The 15994-nt window shown below is 38.9% G+C and overlaps 1 protein-coding gene across 1 annotated transcript in view; it reads right to left on the reverse strand.

Moving 5' to 3' along the window:
* The window catches only part of KATNB1 (katanin regulatory subunit B1), a 347224-nt gene that overhangs the window by 292436 nt on the left and 38794 nt on the right, over positions 1–15994 (reverse strand). Inside the window, exons 6-8 of the mRNA XM_053719531.1 lie at positions 5212–5253; positions 4834–4917; positions 4583–4698 (exon numbers count right to left, since the gene is read on the reverse strand). Coding sequence (XP_053575506.1) covers positions 4583–4698; positions 4834–4917; positions 5212–5253 — 242 coding nt within the window. The remainder of the gene's footprint in view (positions 1–4582; positions 4699–4833; positions 4918–5211; positions 5254–15994) is intronic.

A 15994-nucleotide genomic window follows, 5' to 3' on the forward strand; every position in this document is an offset into this window, starting at 1 on the left:
GAGTCAGAGAACAGTCTACGTTATCTGAAGCTACAAATATAACAAGTCATAGCTGCCCAGATATGCCAAGGGCCAACGGAGCGGTTTAGGGAGCTTAGCAAACACAGTGTCTCATACCTTAGCACCTTGCCCACAGCCTGCAGTACCATCTTGCAACTGAAGCCAGTTTTAGGGCTGCCGGTTAGGAGGGATCTGTCGGGGGAAATGGATTCAGGGGGCCCCACCATCCTCAGACCAGAGGGATCCCCCTCTGGAATTGTGAGCGCAGCCCAAAGACAAGACAGGCTCCTAAACTTCCCAACAAATAAAGCAGATGAGGGAACTGAGCACTCTGTGTCCCTCCTACAGTGCCGGAGAGAGGAGGAGAGCAGGGAGTGTTAGAGGATTCGGAATACCATTTATTTAAAGCATACTCTGTACCGAGTGGACAGTCTGGGGCAGGCAGGCACGCACGTAGTTAATATAATATACGTTAAGAGGCTCAGGCTGGGGATGAAAGGGAGGCACTTCTCAGTGTCACATCTCACATGTACTGCGTGCTTTCAAAACTGACTTCGGAACGGCAATATTACAAAATGACATTCTTGAAAAACAGAATTTGTTATTGCCGTTCCGAAGTCTGGTGGGGCCCCCTGAATCCATTTCCCCCGAGAGATCCCTCCTAAGCGGCAGCCCTAAAACTGGCATCATTTGCAACAAGATGGTACTGAAAGCTGTGAGCCTCTTAACATATTATTAACTGTGTGCCTGCCTGCTTGCCCCAGTGCCCACTCAGTAAAAACACGATTCAATCAACACTAATCAATAATAATACAGACACCTAGATTTAGAGGTCTGCGTTATCCGTCAAAAGCAGCGTTAAGGGGTCCTAACGCTGCTTTTTACCGCCCGCTGGTATTTAGAGTCAGTCAGGAAAGGGTCTAACGCTCACTTTCCAGCCGCAACTTTTCCATACCGCAGATCCCCTTACGCCAATTGCGTATCCTATCTTTTCAATGGGATCTTCCTAACGCCGGTATTTAGAGTCTTGGCTGAAGTGAGCTGTACACCCTCTACCGACAAGACTTCAGCCGCAGAAAAAAGTCAGGAGTTAAGAGCTTTATGGGCTAACACCGGTTTATAAAGCTCTTAACTACTGTGCTCTAAAGTACACAAACACCCATAAACTACCTATGTACCCCTAAACCGAGGCCCCCCCACATCGCCGCCACTCTAATAAAAAATTTTAACCCCTAATCTGCTGACCGCACACCGCCGCCACTTACATTATCCCTATGTACCCCTAATCTGCTGCCCCTAACATCGCCGACACCTACATAATATTTATTAACCCCTAATCTGCCCCCCCAACGTCGCCGTTACCTTACCTACACTTATTAACCCCTAATATGCCGACTGGACCTCGCCGCCACTATAATAAATGTATTAAACCCTAAAACGCCTCACTCCCGCCTCGAAAACCCTATAATAAATATTATTAACCCCTAATCTGCCCTCCCTAACATCGTTGACAACTAACTTCAAGTATTAACCCCTAATCTGCCGACCGGACCTCGCCGCTACTCTAATAAATGTATTAACCCCTAAAGCTAAGTCTAACCCTAACACCCCCCTAAGTTAAATATAATTTTTATCTAACAAAATAAATTATTTCTTATTAAAAAAAATAATCCTATTTAAAGCTAAATACTTACCTATAAAATAAACCCTAATATAGCTACAATATAAATAATAATTACATTGTAGCTATTTTAGGATTTATATTTATTTTACAGGCAACTTTGTATTTATTTTAACTAGGTACAATAGCTATTAAATAGTTATTTACTATTTAATAGCTACCTAGTTAAAATAATTACAAAATTACCTGTAAAATAAATCCTAACCTAAGTTACAATTAAACCTAACACTACACTATCAATAAATTAATTAACTAAACTACTTACAATTAAATCAACTAAATTAAAAAAAACAAACACTAAATTACAAAAAAAAAAAAAGATTACAAGAATTTTAAACTAATTACACCTACTCTAAGTCCCCTAAAAAAATAACAAAGCCCCCCAAAATAAAAAAAATGCCCTACCCTATTCTAAAATAAAAAGTTAACAACTCTATAACCTTACCAGCCCTTAAAAGGGCTTTTTGCGGGGCATGCCCCAAAGAAATCAGCTCTTTTGCCTGTAAAAAAAAAAACATACAATACCCCCCCCCCCAACATTACAACCCACCACCCACATACCCCTAATCTAACCCACCCAAACCCCCCTTAAAAAACCTAACACTAAGCCCCTGAAGATCCTCTTACCTTGTCTTCACCCAGCCGGGTACCATCCGATACGTCCAGAAGAGGGTCCGAAGTCTTCATCCTATCCGGCCAGAAGAGGTCCTCCAGAGCAGGGGTCAGCAACCTTGTCACCCCAGATGTTTTGGAACTACATTTCCCGTGATACTCAGCTAGCCTAAACAGTGCCTGAGCATTATGGGAAATGTAGTTCCAAAACATCTAGGGTGCCAAGGTTGCTGATCCCTGCTCCAGAGGGTCCAAAGTCTTCATCCAGGCGGCATCGTCTATCTTCTTCTATCCGGAGCGGAGCGGGTCCATCTTGAAGCAGCCGGCGCGGATCCATCCTCTTCTTCCGACGTCCTAACACCGAATGAAGGTTCCTTTAAATGACGTCATCCAAGATGGCGTCCCTCGAATTCCGATTGGCTGATAGGATTCTATCAGCCAATCGGAATTAAGGTAGGAAAAATCTGATTGGCTGATTGAATCAGCCAATCAGATTCATGTTCAATCGGATTGGCTGTTCCGATCAGTTTAGTTAATTAATTTATTGATAGTGTAGTGTTAGGTTTAATTGTAACTTAGGTTAGGATTTTGTAATTATTTTAACTAGGTAGCTATTAAATAGTAAATAACAATTTAATAGCTATTGTACCTAGTTAAAATAAATACAAAGTTGCCTGTAAAATAAATATAAATCCTAAAATAGCTACAATGTAATTATTATTTATATTGTAGCTATATTAGGGTTTAATTTACAGGTAAGTATTTAGCTTTAAATAGGATTAACTTTTTTAATAAGAAATAATTTATTTCGTTAGATAAAAATTATATTTAATTTAGGGGGGGTGTTAGGATTAGATTTAGCTTTAGGTCCGGTCGGCAGATTAGGGGTTAATACTTGAGTTAGGTGTCGCAGATGTTAGGGAGGGCAGATTAGGGGTTAATACTATTTATTATAGGGTTTGCGAGGCGGGAGTGCGGCGGTTTAGGGGTTAATACATTTATTATAGTGGTGTCGAGGTCCGGTCGGCAGATTAGGGGTTAATAAGTGTAGGTAAGGTAGCAGCGACGTTGGGGCGGCAGATTAGGGGTTAATAAATATAATATAGGGGTTGGCGATGTTGTGGGCAGCAGATTAGGGGTACATAGGTATAATGTAGGTTGCAGTGGTGTCCGGAGCGGCAGATTAGGGGTTAATAATAAAATGCAGGGGATAGCGGGGGCAGCAGATTATGGGTTAAGTGTAAGGTTAGGGGTGTTTAGACTCGGGGTTCATGTTAGGGTGTTAGGTGCAGACTTAGAGAGTGTTTCCCCATAGGAAACAATGGGGCTGCGTTAGGAGCTGAACGCTGCTTTTTTGCAGGTGTTAGGTTTTTTTTCAGCCAAACTGCCCCATTGTTTCCTATGGGGGAATCGTGCACAAGCACATTTTTCCAGCTAGCCGCTACCGTAAGCAACGCTGGTATTGAGAGTTGAAGTGGCGGTAAATATGCCTCTACGCTCCCTTTTTGGAGCCTAACGCAGCCCTTCAAAGAACTCTCAATACCAGCGTTATTTAAAAGGTGCGGGGGGGGAAAAAACATGCGTAGCGAATGCACCCCTTTGGCCGCAAAACTCTAAATCTAGGCGAGAATTAGTGCACTCACTGCTCAAGTCAACACCAAGCACCTACACGATAATAGGGAACGGAGTTTCAAACGGCTGCAGTAATAGAAAAGCTAGTACATTTACCTCGCAGTCAGTCACAGAGTTCTGGCGGGTAAAAGTAACATTAATATTGCATCTGAAATGTATCAATTTCAGGAGCAGAGCAGCCATTAGTCAATAATTGCAAAGTACTGCACAAAAAATGTTCCGGTTGTCAATTTGAAAGCACTGCACTGGCCACAAAAAAAAAATCATGTTGAAGAAAATTCTATGCTTAACGGACCTGGCCGTTCTTTTTCTGCAGGCAGGCTCCAGTTTCTGCGATAAGATCGCAGATCGCACTATGTTCTGCCTTGGGGGCTATCTTTATTTGAAAAAGAAGGCATCTAAGCTAAGGAGCCAGCCAATTTTTGATTCAGTACACTGGACAGCAATTGGTGGGTGAATTTATCCACCAATCAGCAAGAACAACCCAGGTTGTTCAACAAAAATGGGCCAGCATCTAAACTTACATTCTTGCTTTTCAAATAAAGATACCAAGAGAATGAAGACATTTTGATAATAGGAGTAAATTAGAAAGTTGCTTAAAATTGGGTTCAGTGTCCCTTTAAGGCAGTAATCATTTCCTAGCAGATAATCACTTACCTGTCAGTGCTTCCAGATGCCAATAAATACTCATTGGGGTGGAATTCAACAACATTAACAGGTCCAGTGTGCTGTGAAAACTCAGATATTAGCTTTCCAGCACTTAACTCCCATAGCTGTAGGAATAAATGACCAAAGAATTTCATAAGTAATAACACATGACAAAGAAAATAAGTCCAGGTCAAACCTTACAACCTTCATAACATACATATACACAATTCCTCTTTATGAATGTTACCCTTGGTCTTTACCTTTATAGAGTGATCATCTGAAGAAGATGCTAACCATTTCCCATCTGGGCTAAACCGGAGGCATCTGACTGGTTGTGTATGACCCTGTAAGGTGGTAAAGGCACAAAAAGAAAACAACTGAGAGCCACATGATCTAATGATTTTTGTTCTGGCGAGATTATCTAAGAGATCTTGTCAGTACTGTGAGGTCCCTCAAGTCATTTTAAAAAGGCAAGTTTTATCTTGAGAGCAGTTTATCTCACTATGCAGAGTTCTGGACGTGAAGAGGAGACATCTACATTACAATATAATCCTCAAGAATACAAATATTTTCTTTTTATTGTGTGCGTTTGTGTATAAATGTATCTCATGCAAATCACAGACAATTATGATATTTACCTTATATCTGAACACACAACCTTTTCTGCGCACATCCCATATCTACAAAATAGGAAATCAAATGTTAAGTGCTTAAATAGACAGAGAGCATAGGCTTAACTAACAACATGCACACTAATGTAACTGACTAGAGAATCTAACACTGATACGTTCGTAGCTGATTAACAATAATTTGTATAGTTGTCTGTACTACTCAGAAAATATTTGTAGAATTACAGTAAATCATGATAAACCAAACTTCTGCGAACCAGATAATAAAAAAAGAAAAAAAAGGGAAGGAGGATCAATTTAACCAAAGTTTGGCTAAACAGAACTTGAATAAAGAGAGAGAAAAGAGAGAGAAAAGAGAGAGAAAAGAGAGAGAAAAGAGAGAGAAAAGAAAAAGAGAAAGAGAAAGAGAAAGAAAAGAGAAAGAAAAGAGAGAGAAAAGAGAAAGAGAAAAGAGAAAAGAGAAAAGAGAAAAGAGAAAAGAGAAAAGAGAAAAGAGAAAAGAGAAAAGAGAAAAGAGAAAAGAGAAAAGAGAAAAGAGAAAAGAGAAAAGAGAAAAGAGAAAAGAGAAAAGAGAAAAGAGAAAAGAGAAAAGAGAAAAGAGAAAAGAGAAAAGAGAAAAGAGAAAAGAGAAAAGAGAAAAGAGAAAGAGAAAGAGAGAAAGAGAAAGAGAGAAAGAGAAAGAGAAAGAGAGAGAAAGAAAGAAAGAAAGAAAGAAAGAAAGAAAGAGAGAGATATAGATATATATATAGATATATATCTATATCTATCTCATGCGCATTGGGAGAATTCTGGTGAAAGCAAATGCTGAAGATAGTGGCCATATTCGTCAATTTTTGGAGTCTGCACAGATATAAGTGTGTTGGACTTCCAAAAGAAGAAATCCGGCTTAGTAAATTGACGATATATAATGTTTATTTAAACATGTCCCTAATACTGTACATACATAATTATAAAATGTCTGTGACGTTTCCTACCCGACTCCGCCCAGCAGCTACTTCCGTGTTTTACTGTTTCCTAACAGAGCGGTCCCACCCTCTCTCCATCGGCTAAAAGCGTGCCTCATGAACGAGCACCCTCAGTAAATTGCATTCCTCGCGTTCAACGCATGCACATAGTAATGTAATGTTGAAATGTTCAGGGGGGAACGATGATTGGATGCGGACATAGAGGTAGCATGTCAATCAAGTTGCATAACGTCGGGCGGAGGAAACAATACGAACGGCGAATAAGTAAATGATAAAAATTTACACTATTTAGTGAAATAAAAAAATAAAAAAGATAAATTAAAGTTATGCTTAATTTCTATTTAGTTTAAGATGGCGTAAAGTACTTCGCTAAACATCCCTTATTTCTCCACTTTAAAATGATATCTGAATAAGAAAGGACATACTTTATTACTATCCTTAAATATTTTCTTATATCATAATTCTCTTCTATCTAAATGTTGAACCTGATGAATAGTGCAATTAAAAAGGGACATTAAAAGGGACAGTCTAGTCAAAATTAAACTTTCATCTCACATACTGAACCAGACGTTTTCAAAATGCACATGGACAGTTACTTTCAGGATATCAATCTTCCCTCCTTGGACGAGAAGGCAAAATTAGACCTTGCTTCCTCTGTCACAGTAGAAGAACTACAAATAGCTATCAAAGACATGCCATCTGGCAAAAGCCCAGGTCCAGATGGTTTTACCCCCAGATACTATAAACTGCTTAACAAAACATTATCCCCCCACTTAATTAGGCCTTTTAATTCTTAAAGGAACAACCCCTCTTTATCTGACCCACTTTTAGAAGCACATATTACCGTCATCCCTAAGCCTAGGAAACCAGCTTCATGTCCAGAGAATTTCAGGCCCATCTCACTTATAAACACAGACATGAAATTGCTAGCTAAAGTCCTCGCCAACAGGCTAAATAAATACTTACCAAACCTAATTGCTACAGACCAAGTTGGGTTTATCCCAGGGCGAGAGGCCCGAGACAACACTATTAAAATTTTTCAACTAATAAACCACACTAAGGTCACAAAAACCCCTCTAGTACTGTTTGCAACAGACGCAGAGAAGGCCTTCGACCGAGTTTGTTGGTCTTTTCTGCGTAGGACTATGATGGAAATGGGCATCCCAACGTCCTTTCTAAATACATCCATGGCCTTATACTCTTCCCCGAACGCAAAAATCAGAATTAATGGTACTCTCTCTCAATCCTTCAGAATTAACAATGGCACTAGACAGGGCTGCCCTTTGTCCCCACTTCCCTTTGCCATGAATATGGAGGTTCTGGCTCAGAAGGTCAGAAATAACAAAGAAATTACGGGAATGGTGGTGGGAGAGGTTGAATATAAACAAGCCCTATATGCAGACAATGCTCTATTCTCATTGACAAAAGCTGAGACATCTATCCCAGCACTCCTAGAAGAAATGGATACAGTAAGTTTTCTAACTTCCAACTAAATATTTCTAAATCTGAACTCCTTAATATCAACACTAACCCAAATTACATACAACACTTAAGCAACATACATAACATTCCCATTACCCCGCATAAACTAAAATACTTAGGGATTTACTTAACCCCCTCCACTCAAGATTTATATAAGCTCAATTATCTCACCATAAAAAATTAAATAATCAGAGATTTATCGTCTTGGAAAAATAAAAAGCTTTCGAGGATTGGGAGGATTGGAGTTCTAAAGATGAACATCCTACCACACATCTTGTACTTGTTCCAAACCCTTCCCATACTGCTCCCTGAGGGATATATAGCCCAATTACAAAAAGCTTTTGAACAATACATATGGGATAGCTCCAGGCCCAGAATCCCAAGAAAAACCATGCATCTCCCTAGGGACACTACAACACATTGTAGAATGGGCACACAATTCCAACGATAGGGCATGGATCCATATAGACAGACATATCTTTAAAATAAACAATGTGGCATCGTTGGGTTGGAGGCCGCGCCAAAGAAGATCCAAACTAATCGACAGCTATCATGTCACGGCTGGCATATTTTCAGAGTGGGATAAAATCTTGTCCACTAGCACGCACATTTCCTCAAAAGAAGCCTCACTTACCCCTATATTGGAACACATAGAGCTCCCGTATTGCCGTTTAGGCTTCACCACACTTCAACCATACAGCCTTCGGACAGGGTCCGCTCATTTTATTTCGGTGGAGGGCAGATTGAAGACACAATCTAAACTAGAAGAAGCTCACGGGGAGATTTTCTCCTCGTGGCTTCATTACCATCAGTTAGTGCACTTTATTTCTCACCATAAACACAAAGAGGATCTTGGAAGGAAGCTCACGCCCTTCGAGACCCTATGCATCTCACCAACTGTCCCTACACACCTCATTTCCAAGCTTAGCAAAATAGTATCTAATAACTAATTGTCACATCTCCCTTCCTATACACATTCATGGACAAAAGAATTAGGGTACGAGGTGGATGAAGAGACATGGCACTGCGCCTTTCGGTTAACTAAAAAATCCTCAGTTTCGGCAATAATTCAGGAAATCCACATAAAGCTCCTATGTAGGTAGTACTTAACCCAGTCACGCCTGCACAAAATATTTCATCACTTAACAATACATGCTGGAGAGGATCCAGAGAGGAAGGCTCCTTCCTTCACATTTGGTGGTCGTGCCCCAGGCTGGAGGGGTTTTGGCCAGCCGTCTTATCGGAGATATCTGAGATCTTGGGATCTGAGATTCACCACAATCCAAACACTATCCTGTTCCTTGAGCTCCCCAAGCTAGTTGGGATGGGTAAACAACCTTAATTATTAATCATGCTCACTGCGGCTAAAAAACTCATACCAAAACATTGGAAATCCCAAACAATCCCCTCCAAGGAAGAATGGAAGGCAACAGTCTCTGACCTCCTCTCTCTTGAGAGATACCACTATCTAAAAACGCATAAACTAGAGGTCCACGAGATGATGCTAGCACTCTGGTCTAGAACGATATAACTTTAGAAGTCTAGCCCTGTTCAATATTCTCCTCAAAACAAGCAGATGGAAATATTTTATTTTTTTCCTCTCGTCCTCCCTCTTTTTTTTCCTCTCTTACCCCCATAATCTTGTATTTCTCTCTCTTTTTTCTTCTTCAAATATGAAAACCTCTGTAAAAGTTTGTATTTACCCTTGTTAAACACATGAAAAATGTAAAAATTCTTTAAGCATCTTGAGAAAGTTCATCGTTCAATATAACACTGGACTATGGTTTATAATTTCTCTTGTATACCTAATCCTTGTTGGAATATGCAATTTTGGTTTATCATGCTAAAATATGGTGATCTGAGACTTTTAGTTCCACAACATTGTGTTCAAAGCTATATCCCATGTTTTTCTTTATGTTTGTCTAAATATGCTACCTTGTCATTCTCAATATCTTAATAAAGATTTATATAAAAAAAAAAAAAAAAAAAACTTTCACGATTCAGATAGGGCATGCAATTTTAAACAACTTTCCAATTTACTTGTATCAAATTTTCTTTGTTCTCTTGGTATTCTTTGTTGAAAGCTAAACTTAGGTAGGCTCAAATGCTAATTTCTAAGCCCTTGAAGGCTGCCTCTTATCTCAGGGCATTTTGAGTTTTTCACAGCTAGAGGGTGTTAGTTCATGTGTGCCTTATAGATAACATTGTACTAGGAGTTACCCAGGAGCCAGCACCGATTGGCTAAAATACAAGTCTGTCAAAAGAACTGAAATAAGGGGGAAGTCTGCAAAGGCTTAGATACAAGGTAATCACCCAGATAAAAAGTGTATTAATATAACCATGTTGGTTATGCAAAACTGGGGAATGGATAATAAAAAAAAAAGGTATTTATCTTTTTAAGCAATAAAAATGTAGTAGTCTGTCCCTCTACCTATTTATTACCTGTACGTTTAAAAGAAAAAAAAAAGGGGAGTAGTTGTATATCCGTAATGGACAGAATTTGGTCTCTAACCCGAACAGAAAAAAAATAAATAATAATAATAATAATAATAATAATAATAATAATAATAATAATAATAATAATATATAATAGGGCTGGGCGATATTGGCAAAAAAAAAATAAAAAAAATCACAATTTCTTTGAGAGAAAAAAAAAACACGATTAAATCGCAATTTTCTTATAAATGACTATAACACCTTCATTTTGCATTCTAAAGTTTATTTAACACTACAGAATCTTAATGTACATGTTTCTCAATGTCCAATACACTCTTGGAGCATAAAAATACAAGACAAAAAATAGTTCAAATAAAAATTGCTGCCTGTGATGTGATTAAATAGTAGCCACTAGCCAGTTATTAGGTCTTATGACACACAACATTGTCATGTTTTCTTGGAGAGTCATTCTAACTGTGGACAGTGGTATGATTAACAAATGAAGCAGTATAAGCCACATACAATATATATATATATATATTATATATCTGATCATAATTCCTTCTACCTTGAAAAAGGCCCCAGTTCCAGCTGAAGAAAAACAGTCCCAAAGCATGATGCTGCTACCACCATGCTTCACTGTGGGTATGGTGTTCTTTTGGTGATGTGCAGTGTTGTTTTTGCGCCAAACATATCTTTTGGAATTATTGCCAAAAAGTTCAACCTTGGTTTCATCAGATCATAACACCTTTTCTCACATGCTTTTGGGAGACTTCAGATGTGTTTTTGCAAAATGTAGCCTGGCTTGGATGTTTTTCTTCATAAGAAAAGGCTTTTGTCTTGCCACTCTACCCCATAGCCCAGACATATGAAGAATACGGGAGATTGTTGTCAAATGTACCACACAGCCAGTAGTTGCCAGATATTCCTGTAGCTCCTTTAATCTTACTGTAGGCGTCTTCGTAGCCTCCCAGACCAGTTTTCTTCTCGTATTTTCATCAATTTTGCAGGGACGTCCAGTTCTTGGTAATGTTACTGTTGTGCCATATGTTCTCCACTTGATGATGACTGTCTTCACTGTGTTCCATGGTATATCTAATGCCTTGGAAATTCTTTTGTACCTGTCATGTCTCATTATGAAAGACTATCCCTTTAAGGATTGCTCTCCTCCCTTTTCCTTCCCAATAAAAGGAACAACAATCCCATCATTCCTTGCTTGATTATGGATGTATACTGAGTCTAATTTGAAGCTAACTTTACAGACTGATGCAGACTTAAACTTATATGATTCTTATATCAGTGATAAATTTATATTAACTTGACCTCCTTTATTTGATCTATACTAACCACAACAGTGTCTAAGGTTTATTGAAGGTAATCTTACATCTCATCTATATCACTGGAACTGCGATCAAACATTTTCCTTAAGGCTGCAGCCGTTAATTGTATGTGTGCACACGAAGCCGGTGACGTCACCAGAAGCCGACAAGAGCCGGACACAGACTACACGGTACAGATAACGCTCAAGCCTTAAATGTTAGACACGCTGCAACAGTAGAGTAAAAGGATTACTATAACACCGGACAGGTATGTGAGGATATAAAGAGACTTTTGAAACTAAAGAAACTTTAATATCTTTCATAATGCTTAAATGTATAAACGGACTTACATATATAAATCATTGCACTTAAATGACCTTTTTAGTTGTTATCCTGGATATTGCAAACCGGTTACCTCCGGTACTAAAACATTTATGTTTCTCACAAAATAAAGTTTCACCGACTCCTGAGGCATTAATATTTAAATCATCTTGTTTTTGGAATACTCTGTTCAAAGAAAATAATTTCATCTGAACTATTCCATTCCTTTTTTCAATTAAAGATTAAAGTATATTTTTCTTTAATATATTGCAGCATGTGAAAAGATTTCCTTGTTATGCAAACTTTCTTTTGTTATATACGAATGTCTACCTCTAGTTTAGAATTTCTATTGTGTACTGGCTTACAATTATTTAGTTTACATTAAAAGTTGCTTCCATTCTGTTCCCTTTCTACTAAGTATTGTTTAAAGGGTTGCATTGCAAGCAGACATTCATATTAAAGTAGTTGAACTCAATTGATATTATGTATACTCAGTTGAAGCATAGTGTTTATAATTTAATAAATGAAAAATTATATCACAGTACCCTTCTCCTGACTGAGAGCTTCCAAAGCATCAGAGGGATCTCATTGTTAAAAGGTGTCTGTGGACCATGGCTTTTGCTGTGGGATGCGACTAAGAAAATTTCAGGAAAGACCAACTAGAGCAGCTGAACTTTATTTGGAGTTAATCAGAGGCACTTTAAATGATGGCAGGTGTATGCTGACTCCTATTTAACATGATTTTGAATGTGATTGCTTAATTCTGAACACAGCTACATCCCCATTTATGCAACCACATTATTTTGTTTTTTTTTTGTTTTCTTCCCTCCACCTAAAAGATTTCAGTTTGTTTTTCAATTGAGTTGTACAGTTTATAGGTTACATTAAAAAGGTGTAACAAGTTCTGAAAATGATTTATCTTTGTCTCATTTTTTTACAAGAGCGAGAGAGCGCGAGCGAGCGGTCAGAGGCTGGTGAGGCACTGATACGCCCTAGAAGCCCATATATGAACCCAATAGAGGTAGCTTAAAGTTACAATTAAATTATAAGGTTGCAAAAGGGCAATTAGCATTATTTAGAGCAAACGTATACAGGTAAGAAACTAATTAAGTTCTGATTATATAGGCAAATACAGTTCCACTATTTATACTCATTGATGACAAATGAAAAAATTTACTCTGAGGAAAAGCAGTGTGCTGGGCTTACACATTCATGCTACATGCTCAAGAAAATAGTGCTTTGCTGACTTAGTCTCTTGGTGAAACCGTGACCCCTTACCACGGCCATGGGGTATTTCCGGAAAACTAAAAAGCGGCAAGGCTTGTGTACTGAAGGAGGCAGTAAAACCTAGGGATCAATATAACCTCACCGTGACCTGACACTGCTAGCGAAGTAATCAGTGCTTTTCTAGCACACTCAATGTGTGTGATTCTTAAAATGTACTTCCCTGCAGCCCGCCCGAAACATAAATAAACTAGCAGTTTCGGGCGGGCTGCAGGAAGTACATTTTGAGAATCAAACACATTGTCCAACGTGCCTCTGCTTACAGCCCAGTTGAGTGTGCTAGTGCAGCTCTGACTACTTTGCTAGCAGTGTCAGGGAAGGCATAGGAGGACTTAAATTTAGTAGTGAACCACACACCTGCCCAAATGATGCATTCCCTACAAACTCATGGAGCTATCCCAGATCCTGTCTGGCACTCACCAATGTCGTTCAAAGAGGATGGAGTATAACACTTACGTGCTTCCAGGGGCCTGCTTGTCAAATCAAATCACGCAACCCTGCTTAATTCACAATCTATCAGTTGGAATTAGAGGAGGAGTGTATACCAACACATGACATCAAATTATTTAACCCTGAAGGTGTTAAATATTAGCATAGCATATTTTGTGCTATTTGTACTAGGTGTGCACACCTCCAGGGTTAAATCCTGTCATGTATTGGTATACATATATTATGTCTTGACTATTGGTGATATATGGATTAGAGATGTAACTCCATTATTAAGATATTAAATCTTTTGATTAATTTATAAAAAAAAAAGAGTGCTCGATTCCCTACGATGCAATCTTGCCAATGTCACGGATCACAGTCCTTACACAGCTCCGGTATTGCGGGAGCTATTTTAGGTGAAAGTTAGTGTCCTGTGTGTTATTTCTACACATTTTGTGCCACAGGTCTCAGGAGCTCTTTCAGTTTGCTGCCATCGGCCTGCGTGGCTAGGCTCCGCCCCCTGGCAGTTTATTTTTAGATTATGGGGTGTTTTAATTTTGGGTTTTTTTTTTATTTTCAGAGGGATTAGGTTTAATTTTGTAAACTTTGGTAATTTGTTTTTTATTTTCTGTAATGTTAGCCTTTTTTTTTTTTTGTAACTTTCGTATATTTTAGTTTAGGTAATTTGTGTTAATTTAGGGGGTGTTAGGTTAAGTTAGGTTAGGGGGCTTAGTAATTAGTTATTTGCGTTGTGGGGGGTTTGCGGTTTAGGGGTTAATAGGGTAAATAGGTTTATTACGATGTGGGGGGTTTGCGGTTTAGGGGTTAATAGGGTAATTAGGTTTATTGCGATGTGGGGGTTTTGCGGTTTAGGGGTTAATAGGGTAATTAGGTTTATTGCGATGTGGGGGTTTAGGGGTTAATAGGGTAATTAGGTTTATTGCGATGTGGGGGTTTAGGGGTTAATAGGGTAATTAGGTTTATTGCGATGTGGGTGGTTGACGGTTAAGGGATTAAGGGGTTAATTACTTTATTATTTTGCGATGTGCGGGTTTGCGGTGTAGATGTTAATACTTCGTGTGGGAGGTTCAGGGTTTTTTTTTTTATACATCGTGCGGGCGGTGTGACAGTAGAAGTTTCATTTTAAGAATGGCTCATGTGCAACCCAGAAATAAAATAGGAGTCATCATTTGGATTGTTTTAAATCAGGTGATTTAGGACTAAGCTTTGATATAGTGCCGAGCTTGTTATATACACATAGCCCTAGATTGATGGGAGTTATTTGAATTGATGTGCACCATTATCTGTTTGCACAATTATTATCTGGTTGCTTGCTATTGCTGATTATATGTACTGTATGGATAAATGTGTAAGGCCTTGTACTTTTATTAATATATAGTCCTTAGGGGAAAACATTTTTTATCCGATTAGTCGAAAAAATAAAATCGGCCGATTAATCGATTATGAAAAACAGAATTTATGTTTACCTGATAAATTACTTTCTCCAACGGTGTGTCCGGTCCACGGCGTCATCCTTACTTGTGGGATATTCTCTTCCCCAACAGGAAATGGCAAAGTGCCCAGCAAAGCTGGTCACATGATCCCTCCTAGGCTCCGCCTACCCCAGTCATTCGACCGACGTAAAGGAGGAATATTTGCATAGGAGAAACCATATGATACCGTGGTGACTGTAGTTAAAGAAAATAAATTATCAGACCTGATTAAAAAACCCGGGCGGGCCGTGGACCGGACACACCGTTGGAGAAAGTAATTTATCAGGTAAACATAAATTCTGTTTTCTCCAACATAGGTGTGTCCGGTCCACGGCGTCATCCTTACTTGTGGGAACCAATACCAAAGCTTTAGGACACGGATGAAGGGAGGGAGCAAATCAGGTCACCTAAATGGAAGGCACCACGGCTTGCAAAACCTTTCTCCCAAAAATAGCCTCAGAAGAAGCAAAAGTATAAAACTTGTAAAATTTGGTAAAAGTGTGCAGTGAAGACCAAGTCGCTGCCCTACATATCTGATCAACAGAAGCCTCGTTCTTGAAGGCCCATGTGGAAGCCACAGCCCTAGTGGAATGAGCTGTGATTCTTTCAGGAGGCTGCCGTCCGGCAGTCTCATAAGCCAATCTGATGATGCTTTTAATCCAAAAAGAGAGAGAGGTAGAAGTTGCTTTTTGACCTCTCCTTTTACCAGAATAAACAACAAACAAGGAAGATGTTTGTCTAAAATCCTTTGTAGCATCTAAATAGAATTTTAGAGCGCGAACAACATCCAAATTGTGCAACAAACGTTCCTTCTTTGAAACTGGATTCGGACACAAAGAAGGCACGACTATCTCCTGGTTAATGTTTTTGTTAGAAACAACTTTCGGAAGAAAACCAGGTTTAGTACGTAAAACCACCTTATCTGCATGGAACACCAGATAAGGAGGAGAACACTGCAGAGCAGATAATTCTGAAACTCTTCTAGCAGAAGAAATTGCAACCAAAAACAAAACTTTCCAAGATAATAACTTAATATCAACGGAATGTAAGGGTTCAAACGGAA

The sequence above is a fragment of the Bombina bombina genome, chromosome 1 (assembly GCF_027579735.1).
Source record: "Bombina bombina isolate aBomBom1 chromosome 1, aBomBom1.pri, whole genome shotgun sequence".
In the NCBI taxonomy this organism is placed as follows: Eukaryota; Metazoa; Chordata; class Amphibia; order Anura; family Bombinatoridae; genus Bombina; species Bombina bombina.